The sequence below is a fragment of the Lichenostomus cassidix genome, chromosome 27 (assembly GCF_008360975.1).
Source record: "Lichenostomus cassidix isolate B80296 chromosome 27, HeHo_3.0, whole genome shotgun sequence".
NCBI lineage: Eukaryota > Metazoa > Chordata > Aves > Passeriformes > Meliphagidae > Lichenostomus > Lichenostomus cassidix.
Genome location: NC_139507.1, coordinates 2,452,318 through 2,469,558, shown reverse-complemented (window position 1 = coordinate 2,469,558; position 17,241 = coordinate 2,452,318). Strand labels below are relative to the sequence as shown.

The window sequence follows — 17,241 nt, the reverse complement described above, 5'->3', positions numbered from 1 at the left end:
CTGATCTGGTTATTATAAATCTCTGAGCTTTGGAGGTCACTGCCTCTCAGTGAGGAGAACCTTACTTTGCTGATTCCCAGAACTGCCCTGTGGCTGATCTGTTGCCCTGAATGAAATGTGCAACTAAAATTTCATCAAAATGTGTGAACTAGTTCTGGAAGGAAGATTTGTTGGGCTGAGGGGGTAGCCCAGAGAATACTGGATAAATGTAAAGTCCTTGGGAATCCCACAGATGGAGATACCAAAGAAAACCAAGCTTCTGGTGTCACTCATTGGGAAAAGCATTGCCACAGCAGCCTCCAGAAGGCAGAAATGCTTCCCTTAGAGGGAGGTGCCTGACTGTCCTGAGGAAGGCACAGTGTGAAAAAGGCTCTTCTCCCTCAAGGTAACTCCTCACTACAGCCTTGCCTGAGGCCCACATGGGTGGCTGTGCCCTGGCAGGTCCCTGGCTGTGCTGGGGACAGGCTGTGCTCCTCCTGCTCTGCCCTGGCCCTGCTCCCAGCTCAGGGGTGGCACATGATCACCTTCCCAGCAAGTGCTGCTGCATGAGACAGAGCTGAAATTGAGTGAAAAACTCATTTAAACTTCAGAGGGCAGTGTGCTGTGAGCATGAGTGATGTTCCCCTGACACTAGATACAGCTGGAGGTCACACATTTCACTGGGATCTTGCAGGCCTGGCTGTGAGTATGGCAGGGGAGCAAAGTGTTAATTTCTTGAACTCCATCAAGGTTCAGAAGTAAACAATGCATGCCTGATCCCTCTGGATCAGCTGCCCAAAGCTGTGAGTTGGTGCCAAGATATGCAAAGCAAGCTCAGAAGGTAAAGGAGGACCAGTCAGGGAATCAATGGAGTTGCACTGGCCAAAGACAGACCAATTTATTAATGATAGTATTTTTACACTCATAAATAGTAAAGGCAGCTTATACCAAAGGAAGGGTTCCCCTTCACCCTCACTTCTGGGACAGCACAGGAACTGTGCTGGCCAGGAAGGTGCAGGGCAAGGCAGGAGGGTCAGGAGCTGGCAGAACACCAGGTCTGCCCAGGGCCTGCAAAGGCATTAGCAGAGCAGACTGTTCTGGGTTTCTGACCTCTCCTCAGGCAGGGAATGCTGCCTTTCATGGCTCTTGCACTCAGGGATGAGGCTGGGAGGGTTGGCATTAGCCATGCAGGGGAGAGTCATCAGGGGAAATCAGGCTTTCAATCAATATACAGAATTTTCTCTACAGGCTACCATGCTGGCAGGATTGGTAATGTTCTGTATTCAGCATCTGAAACACCAGTCTGAAGCAGTAGGAAACAGACTTTTTCTGTATGGGTTACACTCTACTGCTCCCTGTCTAACTGCTAATTGAAAAATGAAATACCCTTAATAAGGATGTGGTGCCCATTATAAATGTTTGCTTTTGTAGAAAATCTGCCAGTTAACTTGCACGTGCTGCATGAGGCTGCAGAGAGTTGCCTTTTCAACGCATCAGAATTCCCCTCAAACATGCAAACATCTGTGGAGTTTAAGTCTGAATTCCTATATTAAGATCTAGGTATGGTTTAGGTTACTTTGTAGAGCATTTTTTAATCACACCTCCACCACGTTCTTCTCTTGCCTCAGGTGATTTTCTAGCCAAGCCCAGAATGGACACACTCAAAAGCCTGGCAGCTCTTCAAATATCCTGAGAATGTTTGTTGAAGAAGTTTTTGTTTGGAAAAGCCACAGCACAACACTGAGCTGGTGTCCCAGGCCTTGCTGCTTCCCACACTCCTTCTACCTGAGCATGGCATTGGCTTAGACTGTGCCCCAGACCAGTGCAATCAAGCTCCTCTGTAGTTCCCAGAAATGGTTTTGGGCCATGTAGTCTAATCCTGGCCAATGCTCAACCTACCCTGCTCAGAGTGCCCAAATACCAGAAACTCCTGGCATGAGCAAGGAGGTGACAAGGCAGGAGAATAAACATACAGGACAACAAGTATTCCCCAAGATCTGTGACCACTGTCCTGCAGCCATCCTGGGAAGAAGGCTAAATCAGACTTGCAGAGTGAGTTCCTCAGGTCAGAGCTGAAAGCAATTCCTAGAGAGGTTCAGTACTGGAGGAATGGAGTCAGCAGCAGCATTGTAGCATTCTTGTACATGGAAAAAGCATCCCCTCCCTGTGCAATGAGAAGGATTGTGCCAGGCGTGTTTCATGTCTCGAGACACTGATTACCTGCTGTGCTGCTGAGGCTGTAGCTCTGCTGCTCAGAAGATGTCTGCAGGGCTGAGAATGTGCCCCATCCTGACTCATTCAGAGACTTTTATCACAAACACACGAGAGCCCTGTGAGGTGATTATCCACTGTGTACCTGAACACTTGTCCTGACCAAAGCAGGTGTCCAGAGTTTAGTGCTGGCCTGAAACAATGCAGATCCCAAGTGGATCCTAACCATCCATCTCCTGTACGCAGCCAGGTGTGGCACAGCAGTGCTAGTAGGTGTAGCCTTTGCTGTAAAGCTGTGCAGGAAAGCTGCCAAAGTCCTGCAGGTAAGATCCATTCTCCTCCAGGTGAGACAGAGGCACTGTGTCCTCCTCGCTGATCTGCCGCTCCAGCTCTGCCTTCAGCGCCGGCCGCTGGTTGTCAGGGAAGGCCATGGAGAACAAAGCTTCAGGCTCACACACAAACTTGTACACATAGCGCTCCCCAGCCACCTGCAGGGACCACAGGAGGTGAGGTGAGTGCTGCAGGCTCTGGGGCAGCACTGGGTGATGCTCCCCAGCACCTGAGAAGGTTTGCAAAAACATCTGCCTGCCCTGAGACATGGCAGAGCTGTAAATTTCTCCCTGTGTTGTCCTCTTGCTTCTCTGCTGCTCTGACCTCCCCTGGAACAGCTCCTGGGAGCTCAGCTGACTCTGTTCAGCTAACAGCAGCAGCAGCAGTCCCTGAACAGTCTCTACTGTGACAGTTACTCTCCCAACCATCTCTGCAGTGCCCTGGATGTGCCACATGCCATCCCTGCCACATGGGACCAAGCTCCAGGCAGCCTTTCTCTCACAAGAGGAAGGACTGATTATATCTCCTTGAAGCTGCCTAAATTCCAACTTTCCTGACCGCAGATGTATACAGAAAAAGAAATCATAATTCCCCCTTTGTTTTATTTCTCATGCATTGCCCACATTCAGCTCCTTCACAGCTTCTCCATTTAACTATGACAAAGAAAAATTTTGGGGAGAGCAAGCTTGGGATGCCTGGCTAGCTCCAGGACATTCTGTCTGTAGGACTTCCTGTCTCAAACAAGAGAAGCATCACTTAAAGCACGAAGATTTCTCCTGCTTTGCAAACTGACCTTCTGCATGATGCCTTTCTCATAATAGTAGCGAAGGGATCGACTCAGCTTGTCATAGTTCATGGCTGGACGGTTCTTCTGGATCCCCCACAGCCTGGCCACCTGCAGAATGAAGCATCAAACTGTAGGAATGTCTGGGAACCAAAGGAAAAGAACGTTATCCAGCTGTTGCTCCTTTGATGGATGGTATCATGACACACACAAACATTTGATAATAGACTCATCAATGATTTAGCAGCTTTTTAACATGAGTAGAACTCCAGCACTCTGTGTTGCAGAGAAGTTCTCTTGGCCACTACAGAGCTCATTTGCTGTCACCACTGCTCCTCACTCTGCAGTACTCTGAAAGCTGGAGGATGCTAAAGGGCTGCTTTATCCTGGGTCACACTTCATCTTCAAGGGTCCCATGTTTATCAGGAGACCAAGCATGAGGGAGCACACTGGAAGATACATTAGCTGGAAAAAACCTGTACCTTCCTCCTGTTACATGACTTTCAGCTTTGTCCATGAGACTCAGAAATCCATTGTAATCTGATATCAACCCACCAAGACAACTCACCTGCACTGAAAGTGCCCATAAATTTTGATATGTTGCAGGAGCAGTGCTAAATGCAGCTCTAATTGGTACAAGATAAGAACAGACATTATGGACACATCTCCCAGATACTGTCAGGTATCACTGCTTTTCTTGGAACAAGGCAGCATTTGAAATTACACTTTAGTTAAAGTAATTTTGATAGAAATCATACTCAGACTAGGACATATCTGCTTCCAGATTCTTATGAAAACTTCTGCAATTGGTAAGGTTCAAAACTCCAAACCTCAATGTGAGCCTCAAGTATGGAGCATGATAAGACAGCAAAGGTCACTGCAAGCTTGAGTGTGAAGTGTGCAGAGAAGCGAAGGCAGTGGATAATTTAACTCACTGCATAGCTGAGGTTCTAAACTTACATACAAGCAGCATTTCTTAAACCTGGTATTTGTGTCACCCAAGTGTTTTGACCTCTTCTAAAAGCCTTGACTTGCTGCAGGCTCTAGCGAGTACCACTGGCAGGCAGAAGCTTCACAGGGCAAAGGAAAAGCCACTTAAGAATCTGCAGCCCCAGAAACAGTGGTTGATTCCCCTGAGCCTGTAGAGAACCTCCATGGCTTCACCTCCTCGGGCTCAATGAGCTTGAACTCCATTCCTCTACCAGTCCAGGCAATGAAGTGGGAATTGGTGGGATTGTCCAACAGAGCCACCAGAAATTGCCAGAGCTGGAGAGATCCTCGTCTCTGGTAAGGAGGTCCTTCCCGGTACCCAGCAGCTTCCTGCTTGATGTCTCCTGCTGACAACAAACAAGATGTTCCTAAGAACAGCAGTGCAAAAACCACAGGGGAAAAAAGAAAAAATCCCAGCACATTTCACAATTTCACAAAGCTGGAATATTTCAGTTCACATAAAACAGTGGCCAATTCCCAAGCAGCTCTTCCAAGAGCAGCTCTGGCACATGTCACAATTAAGCTACTTATGCTAGAAGGCCTGTTTGCTGCTAAGAAAGCTCAAAAAATAGAATACCAAAAAGCTGGGTGTGTTCATTACACACCTGCAAGAACACAGTGTAATGAACAGTGTAGACACAAGTGGCTAGCTAAGGTGATGAGTAACCCTATCTTACACCAAACCTCCAAGCCATTCTTTCTCCAACCTTCAAATTTTTCTGGAACAACACAGACATCATCAGTGAAGGACCTCATCTGCTTGTCATAGCTGCAGCCTGAAAGAGAGAGAAACATCAGCAGTCACAGCCAGCCAGGGTGGTACCAGAGGGAAATTCTGTGTAGGGAAAGGAAGACATTCACTGCATTTCTTACCTAATGTATCTTCTGTGTTTGAATGGCTTGGATAACTCTCAACATTTATGTACATGGAAGAACAGTCAGGAACATCTACAGGACAATGAACAAACTCTTTTATTTCAAAAACACAGGTGGCAGGATGATAAGGTGGACTGGTGAGTGCAGCTGTCTAACCAATGCCCTCTTAGGGTTAGTGTCAGACAGGTAACTACAACTTCATTGGCAATATCCTTCCAATCAGGAGTTAGAGTAGTACATTTTTGTGGCACTATCACACACCATCCTTCAGAGCAGCCAGGATAGCCAGCCAGTCACCTCTACATCACTTTTATATAAAATTTTGGCAACAGGCTAAATTTGGACCTCTCCCTCACCTTACTTTGAGATAACAACACACTTCTCTGCTGTTTTCCCAGTTAAGAATGTATTATATTTTTCCAGGGGTACTATGATGATGTAAATGGAGAGCAGTAGCATCTGAATGTCTCTGCAGATAGAGTCTCATAAATGTCATTTCAGACGTCTCAGGTGTCCCTGGCTTTTTTACATCATGGTGGGGCACTCTCACAAACCATTTAGAAAATACAAAATGAAAAATAGTCTTTGTTAAAAACAAGCAGGAAGTCTTTTCATGATCCTCTCTGTAGTGTGTAGTGCTGGCTGTGCACTGCAATTTGTGTCTTCTGTATCTTGTGTTTCCTGAATCAAACTTATTTGCTATTCTCAGCTGAAAATGAAACTAGAACTAGGAGCTCTGGAAAGATTTACCTTTCCCTCACACACCTGTGTCCAGCCATTGCTTCCAGCAGGTATTTTGCTGATGCTAAGGGAAGAGTGCTCTGAGCTGACAGAGTGGGTGTTATTACAACCATAAACTACTCTCAAAAAAAACATTCTTGCACATTTTCTGAACAGAACAACCCAGTGAAAGTGTAATATAAATATCACCACAGTGGTGAGTTGTGTACCCTCACAGGAGTTTTTTATTAATGTGTTTATTTCTGCTAAAGGGAACAATTCCAGATGTCCATTAAAATACCAGGAAACCAGAAGTAACATTCCCTCTGGAAGAGGAGATTGTGATCTCAGGGTAGTGAGTTTTGGGCAGGTCTGACAGAAGATTAAGATTTATCCCTTGTGGAAAAATGAGGGGATCACCTGGTGGATCAGGTATCTAGAGAGCTATTTCTGGCATTATAAACTTTTTTCTCTCATCATCCCCTGAAATCTCTATTCTCCTTGCCTTGTTTCTGTGGGCAGTAGCAGGGGAAGCTGATGTTCCAAAGGACACCAAGCAGCACCCTGGCCCTGAGCTGAGTCCACCCAGAGCCTCTTTCCTCTGCCAGAGATTAGAGTCCTCCTGCTGCAAGAATCCAATACAGTTTTTCTGTACAACATCCAACAAATTTGATTCATTCCTTTCTGCTGCTATTCACAGACTGTTTTCTGCATGATTTCTTCAAAGCTGACCTCACTTATTTACTGCAACTTTCCAGCTCACGAATATCCTTCAAGACAAAACTGGAAACACTATTTTCTTCATTTCTGATGGTGTGAGTGGGCTAATCATGGATTTTGGTCTCCCTATTGGCTACTTATTCCCTTGGGGAAAAAAAAAGCATGCTTTAATCTAGTTTGAATTAATTTAACATCACCTTCTATCTCCTATCTTGCTAAAGCTTTCAGCTATCTACCAGAAAGTCTTTCTCAGACCATGCTGGATGTCCCAGCCTTATCCTGGAGGCTGTGAACAGACAGAACTGTTTCAGTTTCCTGCTCCAGAGCCACTGACCAGGCCACTTTCCCACACAACACAAGATCCTGCTATTGAGCTTCAAAGCTCGAAGGCCACCAGGGCTGGATGCCCACCAAGGAGTTTCTCACCCCTGAATTCCTGATTCCTGCAGTCAGAAGGAGCTGGTTCTGCCTACCTGAGTCATACACGAAATCCATCTGCTCCTGCTTGACCACCACAGCTGCTGGGTACTGCTGGCTGCTGCCTGCCTGGTTTGCTTGCTCATACTGAGGGTCGTGGTGCTCCTGCTTGAAGCCCTGATGAGGGAACTGCAGGCAGGCCTTGGGCAGCTGGCACTGGTAGGCAATGGGGTCTTGCTGGGCCACAGCCTGGGAGGATGGGAAGGAATGGCACATCTCCCCAGGTGGCTGATAGGCAGAGCTGGGAGAGAGAGAGGACATGAGACAGCTTGGCTCTATGATTTCAGCCCTGCTGCAGGGCTGGCTGAGAAACTCCCTCAGCTGCTGCTGGAGCTGTAGGAGCTCAGCCATGGAAAGGAGCCCAGGGAAGGATGTTCCCAAGGGTAGCTGTGGTGCCTAAGATGGGCTTACCTAAAAGAGAGGCCAGACAAAGTTAGGAGAATAAAGAGCAGTTCTATTTATTGAAGGGCCTACAGGTGCATTTAGGGCACTCACAGCCCACCCAGGGGCTGCATCCAAAATGAACAACAGGTCACGAGTTTTTCATACATTTCACATTTTTTCCTATTTGCATATTGAGGTTTAATCCTCCAGTTACAGCTTCAGGTAATGAAGCCAGTGACTCCAAGTTTGCTCCCCCCCAGTTCACTGTTTACATATCTCAGGGGCTGAGACAGTAAGGTGTTCTTGAGTTTTGGGCTTAGAGAGGAATTGTTTTAACTAAAAGTGGCAGCTTAGCACCCTATATGGAGCCTAGAGTTAAACACTAAAGAATTACAGGATTACAGATACATGAAAAATATAGAAGCTAAAATTCTAAGGCATCAGCTGCTACACAGCCCAGCATTCCCAGCATCTGACAGGGTTAAGGTTATGGAATTCAAACCCTCAGCAGCACTGGTGAGTCCCACAGGAGGGAATCCTGAGCTTGCTGCAGACAGACCACTTCCACTTCCACTTCCACTTCCACCTGGAGGCTGCAGCCAAGGAGGCCAATCCTTGCCAGTGGCTGCCTCCTCCTGGCAGGAACTCACCTGTTTTCACTGAGGTATCCACAGCTGGATGTGGAGTGCTGTGGCCCCACAGGGGTCAGGAAGCTCCTGTCCTGTCTAGGGAGCTGTTGGAGCTGTGATTGTATCAGGATTCCTGGGCTGGGGGACTGGCTGGGTGGATCATAGGCACTGCAACAGTCAAACAGATCATGCAGCATTACAGTTCTCCAAGAAGGACTGGTGGCAGCATCTGGGAACATGTCACAGGCAAAGCTGCTGCTCTCTGTGCAGCCACCTGGGCCAGAAAACTCCCAGCATCAACTCCCTGTTCTCTGATTGTCCATTGACAGCAACAACCCTTCAAGCAGAAAACTAAGGAAGGTCTGTGCTGAAAAAGCCACACTGAGGCTTTTTCCAGGCAAGGGCCTGGCACTGTGGGCAGAGCTGTAGGTGTGGGACAGATTTTGGAAAGCAGTGGGGACAGGCATAGGGTAGATGTGAAGGTGGCTGAGGAACAGCAGCAGGGAGAAGGAAAGAGAGGCAAACCCAGAGCTGATGTACACAGCCAGAGCAGGCTGGTGTCACACAATCCCTCATCAGGTAATGCAGCAGCACTGATCTCAGAACAGCTCCTGCCTCTCCCCCACCTTACCTGGCATAAAGGCACTGCTCACTGCTGGCCTGGAATGGCTGCTCATGGCTGCAGGACAGCGTGGCCTCCGAGGGGCTTGGGGGCTCCTTTTTAATCTTAGCAGGAGGACTGTGAAAAGCTACTGCAGGAGAGAAAGGAAAGATCAAATTTGACACTTTTCTTCTTCACGGAGAGCTGTGATTATCAGGCATTTCCAAATGCAGGTGTCCCTTTGCTGAATCTCTTCTATGCTAACAGTCCAGCATCCCTTGATGTGGGACTGGGGGAATCTCAAAACTGCTCTGCTCATCCCAAATATCAGTGACAGTCCAGGGAGAAAAAAAAAAAAAAGGTTTCTTTCCATTTTCAGTGCACTGGTGTGTGGCAATAGCCTGATGCAGACAAGGAGGGATATTTCTGGCCTTGTCAGAATTTCATGAATAACAAATGTGGATTGCAGTTTACATCACCCGGAAGTAGGATGTGGATATTTACTTCTTATGCTTTATTGAATCCAGCACGGGACAAAACTTGCTTCCCAGTTCCTCAGAAAATCTAGTCCTGGCTGAAGGATGAGCTGAGCATCTCCTGCCTTTTCCTGTGGTCTGCTGCTGCTCTTAGGAGGTCACTGACACTTGGGAAGGAAAGGAACCCCAGAAAGGTACACAAGTTTAGGCTACTTTTTCAAACTAGGGAAAGATCTGCCCTTCAAACCAAAACTGTAATTTCTTAGTTAGGATAGCTCCAGTCCTTCCTCCCCAGCTTACTCCCACCTCTTTAAGCTGCCATGGTGCTGCTCTGGGTCTGGGATGTTCAGCACTGTGGTTACTTTTAAGGATGGGAAGTAACATCCTGATCCATTAACACCTCATATTTTTGCTGAGTTTTTTTCAGAATGCACCAGCCATTTCCATGAGCTCTCCCTCCCATAAAGGACCAAATGTCCCTTCAGAAGCAAGCAGAGAGCTAAAGGGCCAGAAAAAGGGCTGATGGGTCAGCTGGGCCTCAGGGACAAAAAAACCAAATTTACAAACTGCTCTCTCCAGTACACTGAACTCCATGGAATTTTCAAGAAGCTGGATGTGTTAGGAGCAGCCAGTTCTTTGCAGCCCCTACTAGCTGGAGCAGCCATATCACATTACATCTGACTCATTAATTCGCTCAGGGTGAAACGTGGGATCATCTCTCTCCTCAGTTCTAGGTCAAAAAGAGAAAGAAAGAAGATATCTGACTCAGAGAGACCTGCTGTGCTGCAAGGCCAAGTCTGGGGGAAGGAGGTAAACAAGAGCAACCAGTAAAAGTGTTTCATTTCAGCTTATGTGGGGGGTAACAGCCTGGGGCAGGGGGAAAAGGCACCAAAATTTGGATTTCCCCTTCCCCAAGAGATGTGATCATCCTCATGCTACTTACAGTTTTCTGAGTGAAAGTCAGGCACGAATTGCTCATCATTGTCTGGAACCTGAGCTGTCAGGAGAGAGAGAGAGGGAGGGAGGGAGGAAGGGAGAAAAAAGAGGGAGGGAAGAGTTAGTTTTGGCACTTTGTACAGTAAAATTAACAGTAAGGCAGAAATAAATCTATGCAGGAAAGATCTGAGCTTTCTGCTGAGATGATTTCAGAGACTAAGGAAAGTTTCCCTTTGGAATTAATGAATACATGTGTGTCCTGGGAGAAACCTTAGGGAGAACCTTCCCCATATTTTATTACTCCTAACAGTTACTTTTACATCCCTTTAACTGCAGGGAAGGCAGAGCTTGCAGCAGGTTGTTGTTATTTCATTATATCTCACTATTGCTGAAGGAAATGCTGCTGCATGAACATCACAGGCAAACCTGCAGGTTTGGTTATTGCAGAGAGGACAGCAGATTGCACTTTCTCAGCTCTAAAGCAAAGGTGATGCAGTCAAAGTTAAGTGAGATAAAGAATGGAAACTCACTAATGTCAGTCACTTGAAACTAAGCTATACTAGACATGACAAAAATAAACCTCAGGGAGTAACAACACTGTGCTAACAGGTGGTGAATAAGAATGGAACTGTTCAAAACCCTTTGCTCTGTGATCAGTGTTCCTTCAAATAACCTGTATGACAACAAACTGGAAATAAAAACACTGAAAGGTGGGGCAGTGATGAAAAAAACCCCTAGAAAATTCATTCTGTGAGTTATTTTTAAAAAGCATAATTTTAAAATATGGAAATATTTTAAAAAGATAGAAATAGAAGAAATGACAGGGATCATATTGTATGAGAGTTTGGATTTCACAGCCTGCTGCCCTGAGGCTCTGCAAGCATCACTGACAGTGTCACTGAGAGAATTACACTCTGAAAGCAACAGAGCCACAGAACAGGTGGGAAATGAAGGGCAAAACTGCAATGGAAACTTCTACCCTCACTGCTGGGCAGTGGTATTTGCAGACAGCTACAGTCCTGTGCTGGAAGGCTGAAGAGACAATTGCCAGAAGACAATTTCAATTTGAATATTCATTATCTACTTCATATAGTTGCAAAATAGGTATTTTCTTGTTCTCCCCAAACCAACAGCTATCCTGGAAAGAACTGGGATAATCATCAGACACCTGAAGCCCAACTCTGGTCTTGTTACAGTCACTCAGCACAGACTCCACCATTCCCCACTCAGCTTCCAGGAGCTGCAGCACTGGAAATGAAGTTTGCTGCCTCAGGACACCTGGAGATGGGAGTTTCCTCCTTGCAGCCATCACAGGGAGCTGCCTGAGCTGCTTTTCTCCAAGGAAGATTTTGTTTTCTTTCTCTGAATGCTAAAGCACTTCTAGAAATGATTTGGCTTGGAATTAGCTCCATCCAGTTACCAACTGCCAGATCCACACCCAGGAAATCTACCAGAGCCTGGGAAAAACAGCGCAGAGCAAAACTAGATTTTTAGTAACCAGGCCTAGGATTTTTCAGCATGTTTCTTTTAAGAGCCATTTATATGCAGAATTATTCTTTGACTCTCATCAGCTGTCAATTGACACTATTAAAAATATTTTTAAAATATAGCAAAGAGATATACCTATGACTGAAATCACACAAATATATATAGTGACACATATAAACACACGTATACAGATGTATATGTGGTTTAAATTCATTAACATTTTAGGCTGATGGCTTATTTCTAGCTTGCTTCCTTCCTGGGTTTGTTTCTCTTTTATTAAAAAAATAACAGTAAGAACAGTAAATAAATAAATAAATAAATATTTAAAAAACCAAAATGTGATAGAGGAAAAGAATAAATAAAACATTTCATGTTTTCACTTTTTCTTCCACGTTGTTTAGGAAGGTACTCTCAAGTGTTCTGATGTCTTCATCTCATGAACAAATGTTTAAATGGAGACACACAAAAGACATTAGTAAAAAATATTTTCATCATTCAGGAAAATATTTTGACATTCTGGTGAGTAGGAAAAAACCAAAAGATAATTTGCTTCAGAAGGTCATTTTTTTTCCTCGTTATAAGTCTGGAAATGGGAGTGACAGTGTGAGAAACTACTTCCCTGGTAAGCAGTCTAAAATCATAATTAAAACACATGTTGAATGTCTCAGGGATTTCACTTGGAGTCTGATTAGATGCTATGAGCTATGCAAAATATATAAAAAATATCTCTGCCTATATTCTAAAAGCATGCAATAAGGTTTGCATTGTCATTTCCTAATCCTGGATAAAAGCAGAGCACCTCTTTCTCTCCAGTGCTATGTGTGACCTTCCCTTCACCCCAGGGGACTTCAACATTCATCCTACAAACACTCAAATATATTGAAAGAGATTCTATGCAAATTCTTTAGATTGGTGAGCTAAAAATATTATCAGACATCAGAAAATCTAAAATCAAAAGTCTACCAAAATTCAGTTCTGAGGCAAACTTATTGGCAGCTCAAATTGTGCTAAGATTTCAAAGCAATCCATCTCCAGCCTGTGTGCACATTCAGCAGCTCTGGTACATGACCAGCAATTCATACCTATTTTCCTGCTCTGATAGAAGTTCCCTGCATGTTTCAATATTGAAACAACCTCCTGGTAATTCCTGTTGCAGCCTTACAATCCTCACACTCCTGAAACACTGCCTGATCAGTGTCATCTCAATTCAATTCATTTCGAAATGAACATAAAACATTTGATTTTTTTTTCCTTAATAATCTCGCTTAGTTGGAGAATACCTTTTTGAAGACTTTATAAAAGAACTGTTAGACAAGATTGTCCTTCACTTGTAGTAAAATTAGAGGAAATAAACCTGCTCAGATGCCACACACATCTTTATATCCTTATTGTTAAATATTTTTAAGTACCTAGGTCACAATAAGTACTTCTGTATTTATCAAGAGTCTGTACTTGATGATGTGTTTTGAATTTTCTAGTAAATGGATCAGCTGCAGTACTGGAATTAGAGCAAATTCACCACGTTTAAAACTAGTTTCACTTGGAATTATTCTGACTTCCTGGCATTCGAAGTTTTCCTTGAAGTTCAAAGCTAAACAGTTTAGACACCAAACTGAAAAGTGTGTAAATTGCAGGGAGGTCCCCAAAAAGTATTATATAAAGTTAAAAAAAAAAAAAAAGAAAGAGAGAAACATTTTGTTCCCCAAATTAAAAGACTATTGTTTAAGAAAATATCAACGTTCTGGCAACCAACAAAGATAAGTGACAAATTAGCATAAAATCGAACCAGTTACAAATAGCCTGAAGCGAAAACTGTCCCCAGGAAAGCGGGCCAGCAGCCAAGCTCCATTCATAAGCAAATACCCAGCACAATAGTGTCATTCAGCCTCTTAATTTACACAAACCAGAGGTTGGCAAGTCTGAAAAAACCCACTTTTGTTCGGAGCCAGGCAAACACAGCCAAGGAGCAGGACAAACCTTAGAAGACAAACAACTCAAAGACGAGCAAAACCAAGCAAAGCTCGGGGAAGGAGCTTACCTTCAGTCAGCCAGGTCTCCTGGAGCTGCCTCAGGTCTTGGAACAGCTCTGTAGGGAAAGGGAAAGGGGAAAAGGAAAAGGAAAGGGAAAGGGAAAGGATCCTCAGCGCCGGGGCGGACAGAGGGATGCTCCAGCCGCGGCGGAACCAGGAGGAGAGGATGGAGGGGCTGGAGGGGATGGAGGAGCTGGGGGAGCACTCTCTGCCTGCCCAGCCGCCTGCAGCACCCCCAGCCCTGCCTCACCTTCCGAGTCCTGCGCCGCGGGCACTCCCGGCTCCCCGGGGATCTTCCCAGCGCCCAGCAGAGCTCCTCCGCCACCGGGAGCCGCCTGGCCCGGGGGCTGCTGGAGGAGGAGCAGTTCAGAGCAGAGCCCTGCCGGAGCACGGAACCCCCGGCCGGCGGAGCAGCCACTCACCTGCGGGAAGGTGAACGGCACCTGCTGGTCCAGGTACCCCTTCATGCTGCTGGGGCTCTAGCCGCTCCCCTCGGGCATCTGGGCCGCGTACCGGGGATGGGGCACTCCGGCCGGGCCGGGCAGGGTGCTCCCCGCCGGCCGAGCTCCGCAGCAGCGGCAGGACCGCGATCGCCGCCGCTCCCCGCACTGTCCCTCCCCCGGCGAGGCGCCACCGCGGCGCAGCTGCCGAAACTCGGAACACCAGGCGGCAGAGAGCCCGGCAGCTCCCGGCAGGGACGAACCCCCCGGCCGCCCAGGACAGAAGCCCCGCTCGGCTCTGCCCGGCGCCCTCTCTCAGCGCAGGCCGCTCCAGCCCACGCGGAGCCCACGGCGGAGCCACCCCGAGCGCGCTCGGAGGCCACCGTGGGCCCGGGGTTGGTCGCCCATTGGCCCCTCGCTCACCGCCCGGCTCGCCCACTCCTTTGTTTCACGGAATTTGTGAATGAAGCTCTGCGCTGCGGCACGCCAGCCAATCGCAGCTCGGCTCGCCCGTCATCCATTGACCAGTGGGCGTGGCTTTTACCCCGAGGGACCAATCAGATTGCAGAACTCTGCCATTCATGCGGAGCGGAGCTCCCATTCATAAAAAAAGAAAAATCTCCCGAAGTTCATTCACGAGGCTGCAGAGCTCCAGCTGGAGCGAAAGTAACTAAAGCTCTGCCTATCAAAATCAGGTTTACTCATACAAATGTTAAAGGAAAAGAACATGAAAAACACCCAAACCAAAACCAACCAAAAAAAAAAAGAAACCCCCTTGTCTTTGGATTTGCACACCAAAAAAAAAAATCGGTTTGCTTTTTCAGATGCCAGACGCTGTCTCCTGGGCCATGTGCATTCATCCTGTTTTGTTTTGTTTTGTTTTTTTCCCCAAATGTCTCCTATAAAATTCCAAGACGCTATTTAACATTTATTAATCCTCTTTATCCTTCAAAAGATATTAGTGACAGGCAAGACCTGGTGCTAATAAGATAATAATTCCTGAAATGCCAACTCCTGGAAGAAAAATAAGTAGACGAGGAAAAGAAAAGGGAAAAGTTATCTGTAAGGCTAAATGGAAATGTACATTTTTGATGTTTCCTCTATGGCTCACACCCCTCCCCAGCTTGCTGTACTGCTGCTCACTGTGAGAGAAGTGTCTGTGAAGTTTAACTATCTAGTCAATAAATATTTTGACCTTTCTGCTAATAGGCTACAACTCCCCACTGTGTCAGGAACCCTGACTGACACAGAGTTCTGACAAATCTGTGGGAGCAGAACAACACATGCTAGCTGCCAGGAACTGTTCCCACATGCCCAAACATTGTAGATGTGGTTAAATGCAGCACTGGAATTCCAGCTTACACTGCTTCGAGAAAATCATTGATGCATATCAGTTAATCTGGGTTTTCAGTTTTACCAAATTTGTTTCTGCTGCATATAATTTGTAGCAGTCTATTCAGGCTGTTAACCCAGTTTTATTGGACAACGGTAAGAGAATATTTCTCCCTGTTAGCTGGTTGTTATTAAATTTATACTTTAAATACCTTACAAAGTCTAGGTGTTAACACACACTCATGTTTTGCACTTTTGCCTATATGTATCACAGTAAAAATGCTAGTTTGACACTCAGTTATTAGAGCTACATTCCCTAGTAAAGAGATAATAGAAGCTTTGTTACTGAGCTCTGACTTCAATCGTGGCTGTGCTCTGAACTCCAAACAGGATGGGATTTTCTACTGAAAGATTTGTTTACTCTGTGATGCTCTAATTTCCCGTCCAACTAGCAGGAACAGGAATGCTGATGCCTGAGAAGCCTTAGGTCTCAATATAATTGTCTTTTCACTTGTCTGTCACTGAGAATAGAGACTAGTGACTCTCTGGAGCACAAGTCTGATAAGGAGCAGCTGAGAGCTGGGTGTGCTCACCCTGGAGACAATGAGGGTCAGGGGGACTTTCTCACTCCCTGCAAGTACCTGAAAGGAGGATGTAGGTAGGTGGAGGTTCATCTCTTCTCCCAGGTAGAAGTGGTAGGACAGGAGGAAACAGCCTTAAGTTGGGCACAAGAGGTTTCCATTGGATGTTAGGAAAAATTTCTTCATTGAAAGGATTGTCAAGAATTGGAACAAGCTGCCCAGGACAGTGGGCATCCAGGACAGTGCCCAGCATCCATGTAGCATGATGCTCTGCGTGGAGTGGGGGTAAAACAACTCAAACCTCACCCTATCTGCAAAACTCAAACTCAAAGCTGAACATGCTCAGAGTGAGATGAATATGTGGCAGAGCTGGTAAAGTACCTGGTAAAGGAACCAGGAGGTGACACTACAGATAATTAAAGCTGCTGAGCTGACAGATGGCCCTGAGACTTTATGCCATAAAAGCCCAGCCCCACTTTTTGACAGCAGGCTCTTCTAACACCTCCTTAGAATGTGTGTGGAAATTCCTCCCTGGAGAGGGGATGACTCTCAAGCTCACTCCTCAAAGGCTGAGTGAAGGAGATTTGCCCACAGTTGTTGGTCTGGGTGAGTAACATCAATATCTACTTCATAACTGGTTTGGCTATTTAATGTAATTGGCTATTTAATGTAAGCAATTTAATGTAATTGCTTCAATCTTGTTTCAAAAACAGTGCACTCTACTGTACTAGTAGTTACAGCTCTCCATATTATGTAGTAAATAATTCTGATTAAGATCTTTTAGTCTAATCATAATCATAAGTAATTTATTTTTATATTGATGTATTTGATTGGCCATTCTTAATTCTGTGGGACAAAGCTGTATAAAGTTTCAATTATACCTTTATTATCCTTTAGATATAAACTGCTGACAAAATCTTGGGCTACAACCCAGGCTCCTTTCTGAGAAGGAGTTTAGAAAGCCAGGTGATCCTTTCTGCCCCTCATTGCTGTTAGAGCTAACCAGGCAGTAATTCTATTTTAAAAAATTTTTTCTCTGACAGAGATGTGCTGTCAATGACTTTTTTTATTTTTTATGTCACATTTGTTTTCAAAGGCAGGCTAATCAAATGTGAGCAATTAATTCTCAGGGTGATTAATTACCTTCTATTATTATTTTTTTTTCTCGAGGTGTGGAGTGTGTGAAGAGTTCAGCAGCGATACAAAACCCAGTGAGCTGATTCTTGCTTATAAAGTGTCAGCAACAGATTTCTTCCA

The 17,241-nt window shown here is 45.6% G+C and overlaps 1 protein-coding gene across 3 annotated transcripts; it reads right to left on the bottom strand.

Annotated features, from left to right (window-relative positions):
• Window positions 1-847: 847 nt before the first annotated feature.
• ETV4 (ETS variant transcription factor 4) lies at window positions 848-14,618 on the bottom strand. 3 transcript variants are annotated; one of them, XM_085083547.1, is made up of 12 exons: window positions 14,054-14,618; window positions 13,882-13,981; window positions 13,640-13,687; window positions 10,121-10,174; window positions 8,732-8,852; window positions 8,122-8,268; window positions 7,084-7,328; window positions 5,168-5,242; window positions 5,002-5,070; window positions 4,469-4,641; window positions 3,314-3,415; window positions 848-2,678 (listed from the first exon to the last, which is right to left on the bottom strand). In XM_085083547.1, exons 1-12 carry the CDS (start codon window positions 14,096-14,098, stop codon window positions 2,457-2,459), a joined length of 1,401 nt encoding a protein of 466 aa, XP_084939673.1. In that variant the 5' UTR covers window positions 14,099-14,618; the 3' UTR covers window positions 848-2,456. The 3 variants fall into 3 exon arrangements, with proteins under 3 accessions (XP_084939673.1, XP_084939676.1, XP_084939674.1); XM_085083550.1 differs by having other exon boundaries at window positions 13,882-13,978; XM_085083548.1 differs by having other exon boundaries at window positions 4,469-4,638; window positions 14,054-14,615.
• Window positions 14,619-17,241: the final 2,623 nt, after the last annotated feature.